At 34.5% G+C, this 15,972-nt stretch overlaps 1 protein-coding gene across 2 annotated transcripts in view; it reads left to right on the forward strand.

The window, feature by feature from the left end:
* LOC110448541 (pituitary homeobox x-like) overlaps positions 1-15,972 on the forward strand; it is a 66,066-nt gene that overhangs the window by 39,626 nt on the left and 10,468 nt on the right. Inside the window, exon 1 of one of the 2 annotated variants that reach the window (XM_021494828.1) lies at positions 14,120-14,863. The exons of the other annotated variant lie outside the window; for it this stretch is intronic. Within the exon in view, the coding sequence (XP_021350503.1) occupies positions 14,656-14,863 (208 nt within the window). The 5' untranslated portion in view covers positions 14,120-14,655. Of the gene's footprint in view, positions 1-14,119; positions 14,864-15,972 lie in introns of those variants that run through there. 2 annotated transcript variants of the gene reach the window in all.

A 15,972-nucleotide genomic window follows, 5' to 3' on the forward strand; every position in this document is an offset into this window, starting at 1 on the left:
TTCTCAAAAACCCCCCCCCCCCCCTCCCATCTCTGAAAATCAAAATATCTTCCATCCCCATCTTCCCCTTAAATGATTTCAATATTTCTCCATTCTTCGAAAATGATTAAATTATTTCTCGTCCTCTTATCCCACATATGATTTCAATATGTTTCCCTCTTCTCCAAAAATATTTAATATCCCCGCTCCCAGATTCCCAAAATGGGTTCAATATCCGCCCTTTCCAAAAACTGATTTCAATAGTTCTTCGTTCATTGCAAACGTTTGTGAAAGATCCGAAGAATTTGAACTTAAAACCAGGACTGACCACATTGAAGTGACTCTGCTAGAGATCATTTTTTATCCGGTCAAACACGGAATCATTTGTAAAAAAAGCAATGTTTTAATTAACAAAACATCGTTAATTTCAAGTTTATACCTTTTCGATATCTATCAAGATCTACATTCCATAGTGTAAAGATTAATTTCAACTTATTTATTTCGAAATTTGATGAAATCATAATAAAATAATTTATTTTGATCGATAAAAGATGGTTTTGCATAATCTCGAGATAAAGCCACAGTGCTATCGAGAGGACCGTTTTTTCTGACCTAATCTATTTTTCAAGATGAAAAAATTATCATCCCAAGAGACCCGTAGAAAATATCGTCAAAACAAAATTAGCTTGATACAAAACTTTTCTTCTTGAATTCTCAAGTATGCTGTCACGTCAACGTAAGACTCGACAAAGTAGTCAAAGAAAATTAATGTGGCTCGCCTCTCGTGGTCACAATGTCTTCTTGTCGTTTTCAATAGCCTGCCAAATGGTGGTCGACGAGTCTGCATTCTTTATTACACTGCTTTCCTGTCGCTCAACGTCGTTATTATCTCATTACACGGCGCTTAGCATCACGTTCTCTCAAGTCCGATACCGTTCGAGGACGTCGCATTCTTTATGTTTGGTTGGCTGTCCCCTCATTTGCATAAAACGCTCGAGTGTTCTAAGGTCTCATCTGGCGCAGTATGGCCCCACAAAGGGCCGCATGTCGTTAAACGATCGGTACCGGGACCGTTACGCGATCCCGTTGACCTATGATGGCCGCCATTACGAGGTCCGTAGATTCCCTCATCAACTCGGGGATCACGGTCATTAGAATGCTTAATGACGTACAATATGTCATTTCTCTTTCAAGCGTGTCAAAGATCGTCATTTCTCTTTCAAGCGTGTTGGAGATCGTTTTGATATCTGTATTAATATCGGCAATATGGCGTGAATTTAAAATCAACAACGGCCGTAGACTCAAACGGAAGACAAATAGTGAGAACAATGGGAACTGTGGAGTGGATTATTTATAATCTGTGAATGAAAATAAACCTTCACAGGGGTGTCTTATTAATTGTTCTCGAGAGACTAACTCGTATAAAACATCGTCTGTTGCAGGTATTGGGAAACGGAGGGGGTCTTAACATTATTTATATAGTACTGCGGTTGTTGGATTTTAACAGTAATATACCAAGGAAATATTATCGCAGGAATGTGATTTATCTTGCAACAAAACTTTAATCAAAACCGTTTCCGAACATTGAGATAAATAGGTATGTATTTGGTGGCTGGCTTATGTAGTATCTATTTTATATAGATTATAAAACTAACACTTATCACTCTTGTTGGGCCGGGAGTGGCAGCGCGCAGGAGATCATAATGCTGGAGGAAACCAGAATACCCGGAGAAAACCCACGTTTGGCAACACTGTTCTGTTGAAAAGGATAAAATTAACAAATTGACGACATTTTCGCAAACAAAATTCTCGAGGTATTAACAGGAGAATGTATATAGTAAAACCCGACATTTTCGTGTGTGTACATTTTCGCGTTAAATGACTTTTCAACAACTTGCGGAGTGGAAATTCTATCGGTGGGTATCGTAATCGATGCTGCCGTAATTTACAATTTTCGTCGAATTATTCGCGCGTGTGTATTTTTCAATGACCAACCAAATCACGTCTATCTGATATTTCTTTATGTAAAACTCTTTCTTAAGCAATAACCTCAAACGAAAAGTGAGTAACCAGAACCGGTCGGCCGCGAAATCTCAGTGTGTCGGTCGATGCAGGTTCGATTCTCGGTGTCGAGGGCAATTTGGGTCGGACTTCTAAAATGGTTTTTAAAATAATTGTGTAGATATTGTTTAGTTCCAAACAGCCCTTGATAAATATATGTATTGCTCTTATAATCCTTAGTTTTATGTGAAACAAATCAAATTGAATTTTGTGAGAAGCATTCCGAAAGACGACGCTGTTTTAAAACTACAGGAAACGTCTGTGAGATATGAAAGCCTCCTTGATCCTGAAGTTGAATCTATTGACAAAATAGCAATGGTTGACATACAAAAAGCTACTATGACTTTGACGTTGACCTTGAGATCCTGTAATACGAACTCATCTGAGGTTTTCTCATACTTGACTTTTGTATAAATTTGATGAAAATCAGTTAAGAAATGAAGTTGGTACATGTAGTCCCGTGACGCTAAATTGTAGCTCGACGTTACTTGACGTGTCAGAGTGTGAGCTGACGTGACGGGACGGACATGCCTGATTAATACAATATATGCCCAGTCATAAAGGATGTCACTGTTAAAATCATTTTATCTTTTAACGGCAAAGTGGAGGAGACCGTACAGTGTATATTAAAACGTTTTTTCATATTTTTTTCACCAATTAAGTTATATATTTAAACTTAGAGAATAACTTCTCCTTGTGTCTTTGACAAATATTACTTGAGCCTCATTTAAACTCGAAAGGGACTACACTACAAAGTGACTACAGTAACAACAAAAAATCCTGCTTTTTAAAACGGATTTTTTATTATATTTTTTATTATTTTTCACCAATAAGTTAAAATATATTTAAACTTAGTGAGAATTTCTTCTCCTCGTGTCTTTGCACCTGTGTGCCATTTAAACTCGAAAGTGGTCGGGTGGCGCAGTGGATAGCGCACTTGCCTTCAACAAGTCGACCGGAGTTCGATTCCCCGATCGGACGTGAAAGGGCCAAGGTATGGGGTCACCTGCCCGACCACGCCAGAGTTTTCTCCGGGTACACCGGTTTCCTCCCTCATAAGGACCCCCTGCCCGCTAAAATCCTGGCCGACAAGAGTGATTAATAAAGATAAAATAACGTTTTTCATTAATTTTATAAAATAAATAAAGTTTGCATTAAAGTGACTTCACTAACAAAGTGACCACACTGCCAAGGGACGTCACTTTTAGCGCACTGACCAAAACCACAAGAAGATGTCCGATTTCACAATAGAAGTTATTTCCCTTCAATGGCGAGCGCGCTATTTTTTCTCTCTCTGAGGTAACAGACACAAACGTTTTCATTTTACGATCGATAGGACTTGACTCGGCAGTCAGCCAGCGAGAATAATTCAACATTCAGACACAACACTGTATCAATCACTCGGGAGGACCAGTTTTATAACGAATTATGCACGAAAAAAGTTTTAGAATAAATACAATGGGTCGCCCAAGTAGAATTGATCATGTTGAACGGTCTCAAAGCTACACGTTTATATATAGAAAATGTCTATATGATTTATAAAGGATAAGTTATATTAACTTATTTAGTTTGTACGACTGCAGATTTAATGGGTTTTCATATAAATATTAACCGGTTATTTTCGGCCTGCATTAGATATTATTTCCGATGTGTGAAGATTTTTTTTTTATTATTTAAGAGCTTTGCGTAAAACATTCATTATTACGTTTATAATAATATTGAGGGTATCAAGAAACCTTTGCACTAGACATTAATGTAAATAAAACTGAATTGTAGCTAGGAGTTATATGCATTTAAAATGTTAATTTCACAATTTTGAGAATATCGTCGGCATCTAGAAGCTGTGCATTCATCATCAATTTCGTATTTTGAAGAATGTTAAGAGTATGTAGTAATTTTTACCACGATTGGTAATCACTTCAACTATTTGAAGAATGTATATGGTATCTAGGAGATTTAGATAAATAAAATATTGAACTACATGTGTATTTTAAGAATGTTGAGTGTATTCTAGGAATTTTACATGAAATATTTACAGAACTAGCTGAAGAATATTGAGGGTATCGAGGAGTTTTACATTTAGTATTATTTCAACTATCTGAAGAATGTTTTGTAAGTAGGGAATTTTTTACACTGAATATATATTTCACAATTTGTAAAATGTTGAGGATATCCATACATTTTTTTCACACTTTGAAGAATGATGGGGATAGTTACGTGTTGTGCAGATTTCAGAGCGTATCTAGAAGCTGAGCACTTAAGATCAATTTCACATTTTGGAGAATGTTGGAGGTATCATTGAATTAAAAATTAGTGCCATTTATTTAAGAAATTGAGACATATATAAAGGCTGATAATGCGAGCGTTCATAAACTGTTATAAAAATTGAGATAGCTACATTATACCTTTAATCATATCCAGGTTTTTTTCGCGGGGAGGTGGGTAAAGAGAGGAGGGAATGCAACAAGATATTTTTTATCACTATGTACTATATAAACATGATTCATTTATGTATAATTCAAACGAAATAGAAAGCGAATTTCTTGAAAATATAATTTCTCAAAATGTACTAAAACCCGACTCATCTTAAATAAACATATTAAACAACATTATTAAAGCGCTCTCCTCAACAGTAATTACACGAATTGTGAAAGCGACAATACAGATGTATGTTACTATTTTTACGAAGTATGGTTAATATCAAATAAAATTTCTCTCACTTCAATTTTCCCGTCTCCCTGCAGGGAAAGCATTGCTGTTAGGTTTGAGGAAAATTGGATTGTTAGCTAGGAAACGTTCGTGGACATGCATGGTGGTTACATAGGACAAATCGGCAGGAAAAAGGTATTTTTACTCAGAAAACTGCGAACAGACCACACCACAAAACAAACAAAAAAAGAAGAAGGAAAGAAAGAAGAAGGAAAAAATCAAACGCGTTCAGTTACCATGATTCTATTTAAAGTAGTATGCTTCTTTACAAATTATGCCTGTGTAGGCTACAAGAAAATAGACCTGCTCTACACTACCCAACTACATGATCGAATGAGGCGATTAATGTGTATACTGTCTTCTGTTAAAGAGATATTTAAGAGACCAAGTTTAATCAGCTGCTTCCATTACAAGACTTAGGTCCTCTATCTTTTCCCGGTTTTTCTCCGAAACACACTTTCTTTCCGGAGTTGTCTCCCAAAGCATCTCTGGTTTACCTTTGTTCAGAATAATGTGACTGAGAGGACACTCGTGGTACAGTGTTTTCCAGGTTATGACATTTCATTTATATTTCTCTTTAATGTAACCCTTTAGTGGTCACACAATCTGTTGATACGGTTCTATGTGACTTAAGATGTTGTGTGTCCCGCTCATTTGTTGATGAATCTTCATATGAACATAACTGTGGTGAGAACAGAAACCTTCAAAAATAACATATTTTATTTTAGAGTTATCTCCCTTAAGTAACTTCCTGCGCGAGTAATATCAACGCATCCTTGTATATTTTTCAAAATGTATCATCAATAAATTGATTAACTAAGGCCAGTTTACAATTTTTATCTTTTGTCCATATTTCTCAGCGTGGAACTCTTTTGGGAAAGGAGGTGATTTTTTCACTAAGACAGCATATATCCTTAAGTTCACAGCTTTCATTTTATACAGAATTCTAAAAACAAATAGCATTACAAGAGGAATAAATTTTCTTCATTTACAAAAAATACAGAGGAGCAGATTACAATGTATTCTAAATGTATCCATTTAAACGCCAGTCTTCTTCATTCAATTTATAATGGGTTTGAAAATAAAAGCAAATTAGCTTTTTTTGGACACAATAGTTATAGACCTAACGATTTCGGCGCGATATAAGAAACGGTGGCATGGGAAATCAACCAATTACTTCTATTCCCCTAATGTCTGGAAAATATTCCGGATTTGAAACTACTGGGGCAGAAATTTGGGGAGTATGGGTCTAATTGTGACGGCAATATGGCGCCATCTTACCCAAACAACAATGGCGACATGCTGGATCCGTTGAATCCGTGAATAACAAACAAGCTAGCGCGCGTGCGTTTCAAATAGTGACGTAACTCAGATTTAAAACCGATCGCTGACATTTTGACAGATGGGCAATCAGTCTATGACTATGAGATCGGATTTTCTTGACCGGAAATAATGAATATTTATATCAAAATATGCGGATACGACAAGGAGAAATATCAAACCCCAATCATCAAGGATCAATCGACTCCGAAATTATCAAGATTCGCCATTTTGGCAATTTGAACGTTTAAAAGAATTTATATCCATCTCAAATGTTCTTCAAAATCGCACGGTTTAAGAGTTGAATAATTACAGATCGATGAAGAAGTCGATAAGTCTATAACTATTGAGTGGACTCAAAGACCCAATCTAACATCCACAGAATAACTAAAGTTCTTAACCACAACAACGCTCTTACCTTAAACATTATTAAATTTTATTATCCCCTTTTAATGTTTACATTGATATTTTCTGCAATCCATGTCCTATTTCAAGACAGAGATATTTCAATTTTAAAACAGACGTTTTTTTTACAGTAACATAACTATTTCATTCAGAATTTTTTTTGCGACGCCAGTTTTTATATCAGATTTTATAATTTTGTGCTTTTACGAGTTCGAGATATCAAAGACTTTTGCATGTCTCTTCTGCAAAAAATGATGAAATACAGTATGTTGATAATGGATTATGACGTCATATATGATGACGCACATGGTGATACACGTGCTAAGTCTAAAGATGTCAATTTTTCAGTGATATTTACTTGTATCATGAATGTTTATGTGCAACGTTTCCCGTCACAAGTGATTCTCAAGACCAAATGAGTCAATCCTAAAATAATAACAGTTTAAAGTAAATTCTTGACCGCATGAACGTGATCTTGACAGAAAATAGTTATAGTTATCTTGCTTACAAAATGAAACAGCTAGTAGGCGAAATTGATTCATGTAATGATCAACTTCGGCCATCTTAAATCGCTATAGGTAATGCATCAATTCAAAATAAATCGAAAAAGAGATGTTATTTGTATTTTATGAATAACATAACCGTTTCGTTTTAATTTTAACTGAAATATTACCTAGTTACTTTTTGATAGTTTTTGATAACAGATATGAACGTCTTACCTTCAGTACGCTTGAATATAAATGAATATGTTTTTGACGATTTGCATATAGCGGTATTATGACGGAAAAATAAATTTCTAATTAATTTATTTTCATTAAACTTATTTTATGCTGTTCAATTTTTCATCTAACACATTCAAATTAGTGCATAAACAGCGCAAACACTCACCAGCAAAATGAAATGTTCAAAATTTGAAACGAAAGCCAAATAATTCTCTAAACCACTGGAAAAGGAATAAGGGATGGTTCGATTCTGATACATTATAAACTATAATATGCAAAGCTAGACACTGTATAAAGAGTCAAACAGATTTTCTGCAGTGCACGTCAAAAAATCGGCCTCTATAGGCTTACAGTTATATAATGTTATCGGCAACGTATTTGTTCTGATTCCTGTCATACATTCTTACTATTATACCTATCCAACTACCTTAAAAACGAAAGGAACGTTTCTTTGTAATACTGCTTTGCTTAAGAAAGTTTGTAGCTTTCTAGAAAGAAAAAAATGGAAAACTTTTGAATATGCTGTAAAATCACGCTAATAATTTTATAAAAAATGGTACTATGATAATTGTATGAATAGAACACATAAGGTATTTCACTGACTTAATTATTCGATACCAATCATACGTATAATACATGTTGGTATACCTGTACATAGACACTCCATGGAAAATGTAATCTACAATGATAATAAGTTGAATGCAATGTATAAGTTTGCATATAAATTTGTAATGTGTACAGTATTATTTTCACCATGAATGTTTGTTCCACACGTAGTGTGACTGAGTGCAAATAAAAATATTGAAATATTGAAAGCCACCGCCAGAGACACCGACCTAGCAATACAAGTAATAAATGAACACAAAAAATACCGGTACTTCCAGTGGCACCGGGTGCGTTTGTTTCGAAACACAAAATTTCATTTAGGGTATTAACCGGTTACAAACTGTATATATTGCGTTTCGTATTTTTCAGTTTTAAAACAGATCAATCTGATATACATTATACTTTCTATGTTCAAAAAAAGGAAAGTAAAACTATGAAGATGATCGCTCAAAAATTCCGGAAATTCTAAACTGTGCATATAAACATTCACCTTGAGTAATAGGTAAATAGATATATTAAATAATTCACATAAAATACTTATATATCAAATTATACTACAAGTTGTTTCCCCACATTCTTTCAGGCTAAATAGATACTTTTCACATATATACTATATCTAAGTGTGTTACGCACATTACACCAGGAATATGTGCCGACCACAATTTATATCTAAATATCCTTTTCAATCTTAAGTCGCCGATGACGCCAGGGGATTCAGAAAGATTCTTCAGACACCGTTGGAATAAGTTTCAATGATCTCGAGAAAATCCCATGTTCACTTCTTGTATAGCCATACACCATCAAATCATTCTCATTTTGTATCAAGTTTTATATGATAAAAAATGTGGTAAAAATTACGGTCGAAGAATATTTGTCTCACTTCAGGATTCTGTTTAATCTTACCGACTTATGGCGGGATTCCCCGCGCGCGCTGCACGAGCGGGGGACAAATTATGTACTATAAGCCTGCCTAATATCCGACATGGTGCTTCTCGTTATAAGAAGGCAGAGTCATTAAATATTGTTCAATGACTCGATCTAATTTCTGTTATTTAATGAGATTTTCTAAAAAATGCATCGACTGAAATATTCAATTTAAAACATAGAAAAAAAATAGAAAGAAAATAAATTAGTTTATTTCTATATATTCCAAGTAAATTTAAGGTTGTTTCTGTAAAAGTAAAGCTTACTTAATATTTTAAGCAAACAATTAGAACTGACGCGTTCAATTTTTTAATCCTGAAAACTATTTTCCTACACACCTTTTATTTGACTTGGGTACTAAATCGCCATTTCCAGGAACCATTATTATAAGCATTATATTTTGTTAATGGTTTTTAATTCCTTTATAGATTCAAACAACTCGAGTTCGCGTTCTTCGTCAAATTCACCGTTACTCAATTTATACGACATCATACATTCAAACTTTTCGCTTCCACGAAGTATGCAAATATTGAAATCTGATAATGTCTTGAATAAACTTCGAAATGGAGAATAACCGCTCTTGTAACATACCTGTGGTTGTCACTATGGTCAAAGAAACATCAGGTTCCAATACTAACTGTACATTGCATATCAAAGCATCTTAATATGTACATTTACGTTGTACAAATTTTAAAGCTACTAACTCAAAATATCACGAATTTCCATCATTGGTACAGCGGCTAATTGTTTAAAAAAAAATCAATAACAAAAATAAATCGCTCAGAGACAAAAACAAAGATGTTTCGTTGTTCGTTTTGAACGTAAATACAATGTTCTAATTATGTTTTGTAGTATGTAAATCAGTGCTTTCCAACAACTGCTACTGCGCATCACAGAAAATGTCTGCAATCAACTGTGTTTCATACCATCATGAATATGAAGAATATGCATTTCATTCCGTAATGAACGCTATTAATTGTATGGTAGGTTGATAGTAGAACAAGTTCTAGACATACTTATATTGGCATTAAAACGAATGGAATGGTAATACAAATATATACCAGTAACAACAAATCAAACAACTATTATTATATCGATATTATTGCCATTGAATGGTATCTACGAAACCTCGCTATACACTGCCATTATTGTCTTTTCTCATTTTCACCTGGCAATATATTGAAGGGAATTTTAAGAACCGTGTTAATTAAGAAAACGGAAATATGGACATATGCATAATGGTGGAGACACAGATAATGGACGTGGCATATGAAATAAACGACATTGACTGGCAGTATATGGAGTGGCAACATACCAAAATTTTCATCGTCCAGTTAAAGAAAAGTTAAAAAACATTTTTCACATTTAACATAAAGAAGATGAATTTATCGGTTTCTAATTCTTTATTTATAATAAAAAACGCGTTTGGTGTTTCATCTGTACACATATAAATAAGGAAAGAGAAAAAAATCACATACATTGAATGGACCTTTTCACTCGTAAATATTGTAGTCTCGTTTTAGGGATACAGATAAAATAACAGTTTATACATGCAGAGGGACAATCAGGCAAGCTTATGGTTTCTCTGCTCGATTTGGGGAACGTTTATGGTATAATTCAAAAAAAAATAATGAACAGTTTAACTAAAATATATATATTAAATTTTGAAATATTTGTCTTTCTACCACCTTGCTTCCTATATTGATCTATACTCGTATATATACTGTTAGAGACTGGTAGACTTTTGCTATGTCAGAGAGTTTTGATTTACCGCTAAATGACATTGCAAATATTGTCTTAGAACAAATTTGGTCCAATTTTCCTTCAACACGGCATTGAAATTCTTGTCAACTTCAAAATTTAACCTAGAAAATTAATAATTTCACAAGAAAACACAAATGTTCATAAACTACAGTTTAAATTATATTTAAATGATGCGCATTTTATAGAAAGGCGATTCATATATTATATAGTATACTTTTCTTTTAATGAATCAATGGGGATTTTTTTTTTTTAAATATAGATAATATGTGCATTAAGTTGACCAATCTTGGTGACATAAACTCATATTCGATAGTAAATAGCTGAGGGTAGATTCGGTAGCTATAGAGCTGACCGTTAGAATAGGGTATCTCGTTGAATGAGGTGTGGTTTAAATCGCTACCTCCGATATTTTTCTCTCTATCGGGATCATAAAAGTTTCGGAGAATGCGCAGGTAGACGATAAGTGCAATTAGCCAGGCGGAATAAAATCCCATCAAACATCTACAGGTAGAACGGGCTGTTATTCTGTCTATGTATGTCCTATTCGAGTACAGTAGTATATATTGCACTGTGCCACGAGGGCTAACGGACTTCAACGAATCTAATTTGACACAATTTAATTAGGATTCTTTTCAAAACCAATCAAAAGTATTAATTGGCGAGAATTCGCTAAGCCTTGGATGGTGTTAGCTTAGAATTAGCACACACACTTGTCTGAATAGTACACCTGAGGTAAACTTCGCACCTGTGCGATGGGTCAATATTTGGTCTACCTGGACACTCCGGGGGTCGGGACAGGTACACTGGACTTTGACGTATACCCCAAATCGTTCCAGACGGGCTAATTTCTTCAATATGGTAAACGTGTAAACGAAAAATGGATGTCTGGACGAACTGAACGAGCCGGGTTCCTAACCCCTCGAGCTTCAGACCAAGTGATTGGAGATTAAGGGGGCGTGTGTCATTTTGATCCCCTAAATCTTGGCACAATGTAATTAAGGTGTTAAGACAAATGGTTTTACTAAGCCAGACGTCTTCCGGTAAATCACATACAAGATAGTAGTTTTCTATTATCTAGTAGTACATTTTTCTATGCTTTCTATATTTTCTATGTGAAGTTATAAAATCCCTTGAAATCATGATAAATCAATTTTGTGAATATATTTCTGATTTACTTGTAATCATGGAAATTACATATGAATGATAAATTATGCCATGTTAAACTCAATGAAGATTTTTTTTCAAGTTTTATTTATAGTTAAGAATTATGAGAAATTTAAACTGAAGTTGTTTCAAAGTTCCAGGATGATCCAAACAAAATAACGAAATTCATCAAATACTTTCAATATATGCGAACTAACACGCGCCTTGTCAAACATATTGGAATCTCAAATTACAAAGTTAATTAAAGTCTTTATTCACGATACCTGGCATTGATAGTATACATATTTGATGATAATGGTATTTTTTCTTTCTTCACTATACAAAGCTCGGGCGTTTTTGCGAAAACTTTTATCGTCTAGGGTTGCTTTAAAAGCGAACATCTTCATGTGTTATTAACAAAAAGATAGAGATGAAAGGATTTATGTGAGAATAAATGAATAAATGAATTGATGCATACATTTGTGTTATTATTAATACAGTTTCTATTTGATTTTACTCTCACGTTACTTAACACTTTAAGATTGAAGCATGATGAGTGGTTATAGGAGTAGGAGGGGTGGGGTGTTTACGGGGGAGGGGTGCAAAAACACCAAAGTATGTCCGTTATACGTTTCTAACCTTTTTAATGAAAATGCAATTTATTTCTAATCCATTTCCTTTCTTTAATATACAGGTATTTTAATTGTTGTTTTGTTAGCTGAAAAATGCGGAAATCCGCTATTGGATCGTTGGAACACAAAGGGAATATCTCACTTGAGATTGTGTGGTTACAAAAAGGCTGTGAAGTCTATCTTAAATTTAACAGATAAGGATACATATTACACATTGTTAGCGGTGTCCCTGTTTGAAAAAGCACGGAATATATGTGACGATATGTCAGCGAAAAATTTCACATATTGATACGAAATGTGAATTCCTTCACGTTCGGACAATTAGTCCTACCGTGAGAGGTGCTGTGTGCTATCGAACGAGACCTGTAAAGCTAACAGGCTGAACATGTGTATCTCAGTGTGAAGTCATTTAAAGGTCGAGTATTGATGCTATTGTTGTTGTTGACTTAAATAAAAACATTCATTAAAAATTCAACGTTGTTTTTAAACAAATATACCAATATTTCGTCGTATAAATTGTATCCCCCTCCCCCTTGAAAGCGCGCATTTGCTTCATTTCGAAGTGTTATGAATACTATTGAAAAAGCAACTGCACAAACTATTTAATTACTTAATCAAATATGCACCTCCTTATTAAAGATTGCATATCTACATCATTTTTCATTTTGTTTCAACAATTTGCGCAGAAATTCGTTCGAACTGTCAAACTATGTATAATATAGGCTTGGAAAGTATGCGTATTAAGGCGAAAACACATCCACTTTATTAATATAGTTTATTAACTGTTATCCTTATTGTTTCTGACGAGAGTAATTTGTTTCATATCGTCTCCTAAAACGACTAACTTGTAAAACTGTAATGAGTATTGCAACCATTCCATAGACTTACTGAACTTATAATGAAAATATAATTAGATGCCTGTTTATTGATATAAAATTTGCATATTTTAGGCAGTTTGTATAAATCGTATGAATATGTATGATTTATAGATTAGAATTACCAAGCTGATAAGATAGATATCTGTGACAATATCTATTCATAGAAAATATTGACTATTGACAAATATTACTGAATAACTATGTATAAACATCAGTTCAAACTGCATCAGAATAAGACGGTAGCCAGTCCTTCCGTCGTTAATTTTTGGAGGTTAAATAACTTCCATTCGATGTTTTCTCAGAACTTTTTAGGAATTGAGTCCCGCGCCTTTAAAACCCTCTAAATCCGTAATTGCAAAGTCATTATATATAAAATTAAACAAACCGCTAGTAGCTCCGTCGTTACTAAGGCGCTATTTTAATGATAATAATATGTACACACTTTAATTTCATTTCCAGGATTAAATAGTCTTAGAAAGTTACTCCTTTTAATTCTTGTTTTAATCCATGTCAAATACTTAGTACGGCTTTTTAGCAAATGAATTGAAAAGCGTGAAATCTTATCAGCAATTGTCAATCAAACGTAAGTCTGGTTAAATTTAGGATCATACAGACATTCAAACTGTAAGTAGACTGCTATAAAAACAATTCCACCGTCCCGACCACATTTGATAATTCGGCCCTTAAGCCTAAATATTGTTCTTAAAACCCATGTTCAACATCGCTACCGAGGCCTGCGGGCCGAAACACCGACAAATCACCGAGTCGGTAGTGCTATAGTTTTGACAGAAACTGTTTATGGTAATTAGCGAAACTGCGAAAGGCGCTGTTCACTGCAAAACAAGGCATCGATTTGTCAGGAACAGTGAAAACTATGGCCCGAGGTTCTTCATATGCAAATGAGCGCGTGGCAAATGATAAACATCTCGAAGCTTAGTGGCTGATCCTCAGAATGGGCAGTGATATAAATTTCAGAAACATGTGCTATCGTGACGTCAGTCTAAGCATGCCCAAACGAAACCAACACTGACTTGATATCTTGTATATATTGGTGATGGACGCTTGAGACATCACATTTTAAGCTTCAGATAAACAGCTTCACAGTGAAAAGCTACTTGCATTTCGTTCGATGAGGACCGACTTTATAACTGCCTATACTACCAAACAGAAATAAGATAGCAACATTTTGTCGACAGACTAGGAAATGTATCGGTCGGGTCTCCTATAGCATAGCACTATATGTACTTAAGCTGGAGTATGGAAGAAAAGTGTTAAAAGAAAAACATTTGGTGTCAGGATAATTGTGTTAATACCACCAGCGAACGAGGACTTCGACTTTGATTGTCGCTTAAGACTGTGAGAAAAAAATAGCGTAAGAGAAACGGCTCATTGGATACCTATATACCTCTGATCTATGTTGGCCGGAGAGTGGAGTAACATTCATGGACTGTATTGGTTTTAAAATCTGTGAGACAAAAATATTCTTTTCACCATTTCACTGTTGTGGGATAAATGGACTCTCTACATGAATCGATTTCGTTAGAAGACTTCGTAATAGCAACAACTTCGCAGACAAACTCAGGAATGACCATGCATCATTTGGATACACTTCCCAGTGTCCCCTCCGAAGGGGGGCTCACGTCCCCCTCCGCGCACGTGGGGATTGTTGATAGCCTTTCCCCAAGTTCTACTGACACTTCTATAGAAAAACTACACACAGGTATGCGATCAGTATGAATTCAGAGTTATTCAGTAAGAATTCAGTATAGATTCATTATAAATTCAGTATGCTAGTTCAGTGTCGATTCAGTGGTTAATTAGCGTAATAACAGTGCTGTTGTATAAGGAATCATTACGGATAAGTATTCTTTCAGCGTTAATTCAGCATCAATATGCATAGTGGTAAATTAAGTATATAGTAAGTACACCTAGCATAAATTGACACCAGTTTTAAGAATTCAGACTCGAGTCAGTACAAATATTATTTCATATCATTCGATGTAATTTAGCCATATTTTCGTCTTAAAATAACCCGCTTTGGCTAATTTTGCATCGTACGCATAACATATAGCAATATTTAAACTAAAATATATCATGTTCACAATATATTTATGCGTGCTAGCATGTTAAGATACTTTACTTTAAGATATACACAATGTAGATATTGGCATACACGAAATATTTTGTAAGGCCACCCCAGGTGGTGTAAAATAAGACAATTATTTTCAAACTTTAATTACGCGTTGTGCAACGTCATTAAATTCGTCCTATACCTCTTATGGTGAAAAAAATATGTAAACAGGCTGGCGAGATGCAATAATGCCATACAAATTTTAAACACATTAAACACAATACAATAGTATTATGATGCCATGTCACCCGTTTAATAGACAATAGTTAAAACCAGGCTCCTCTTACAGACTTTTAATACATTTCCGAAGTAAATATTTCACAACATATTACGATATACCTAGAAAATCAGACCTGAAGAACGTGCGTTAAGTCGTAACGTAATGCTATTATATCATGGACAATTCTATAACTGACAATATCAATTTGGTGTTTGTATGTTTAAAATGAACCCGAGGTCACTCTTATATCGACAAGAATTTCTTAAGAAGAGGACAAGGACCATAAGCGTCAAGTTAAGGACGTCCAAATTGATATTATCTCCCTCTCTCGTGTCACAATTAGCTTGACGGGGCCCTTAAAATGGTGGAATATCTTTTTTTCTTAGAGGTTCATATTTAAACAGAAAATCCTAGACGGGTTTTTAATTTGTTCGGTAGATCTCATAAAGTTGTTTATGGATTTGGCATATCATCGTAT

This window comes from Mizuhopecten yessoensis, unplaced genomic scaffold (genome assembly GCF_002113885.1).
Source record: "Mizuhopecten yessoensis strain PY_sf001 unplaced genomic scaffold, ASM211388v2 scaffold4121, whole genome shotgun sequence".
NCBI lineage: Eukaryota > Metazoa > Mollusca > Bivalvia > Pectinida > Pectinidae > Mizuhopecten > Mizuhopecten yessoensis.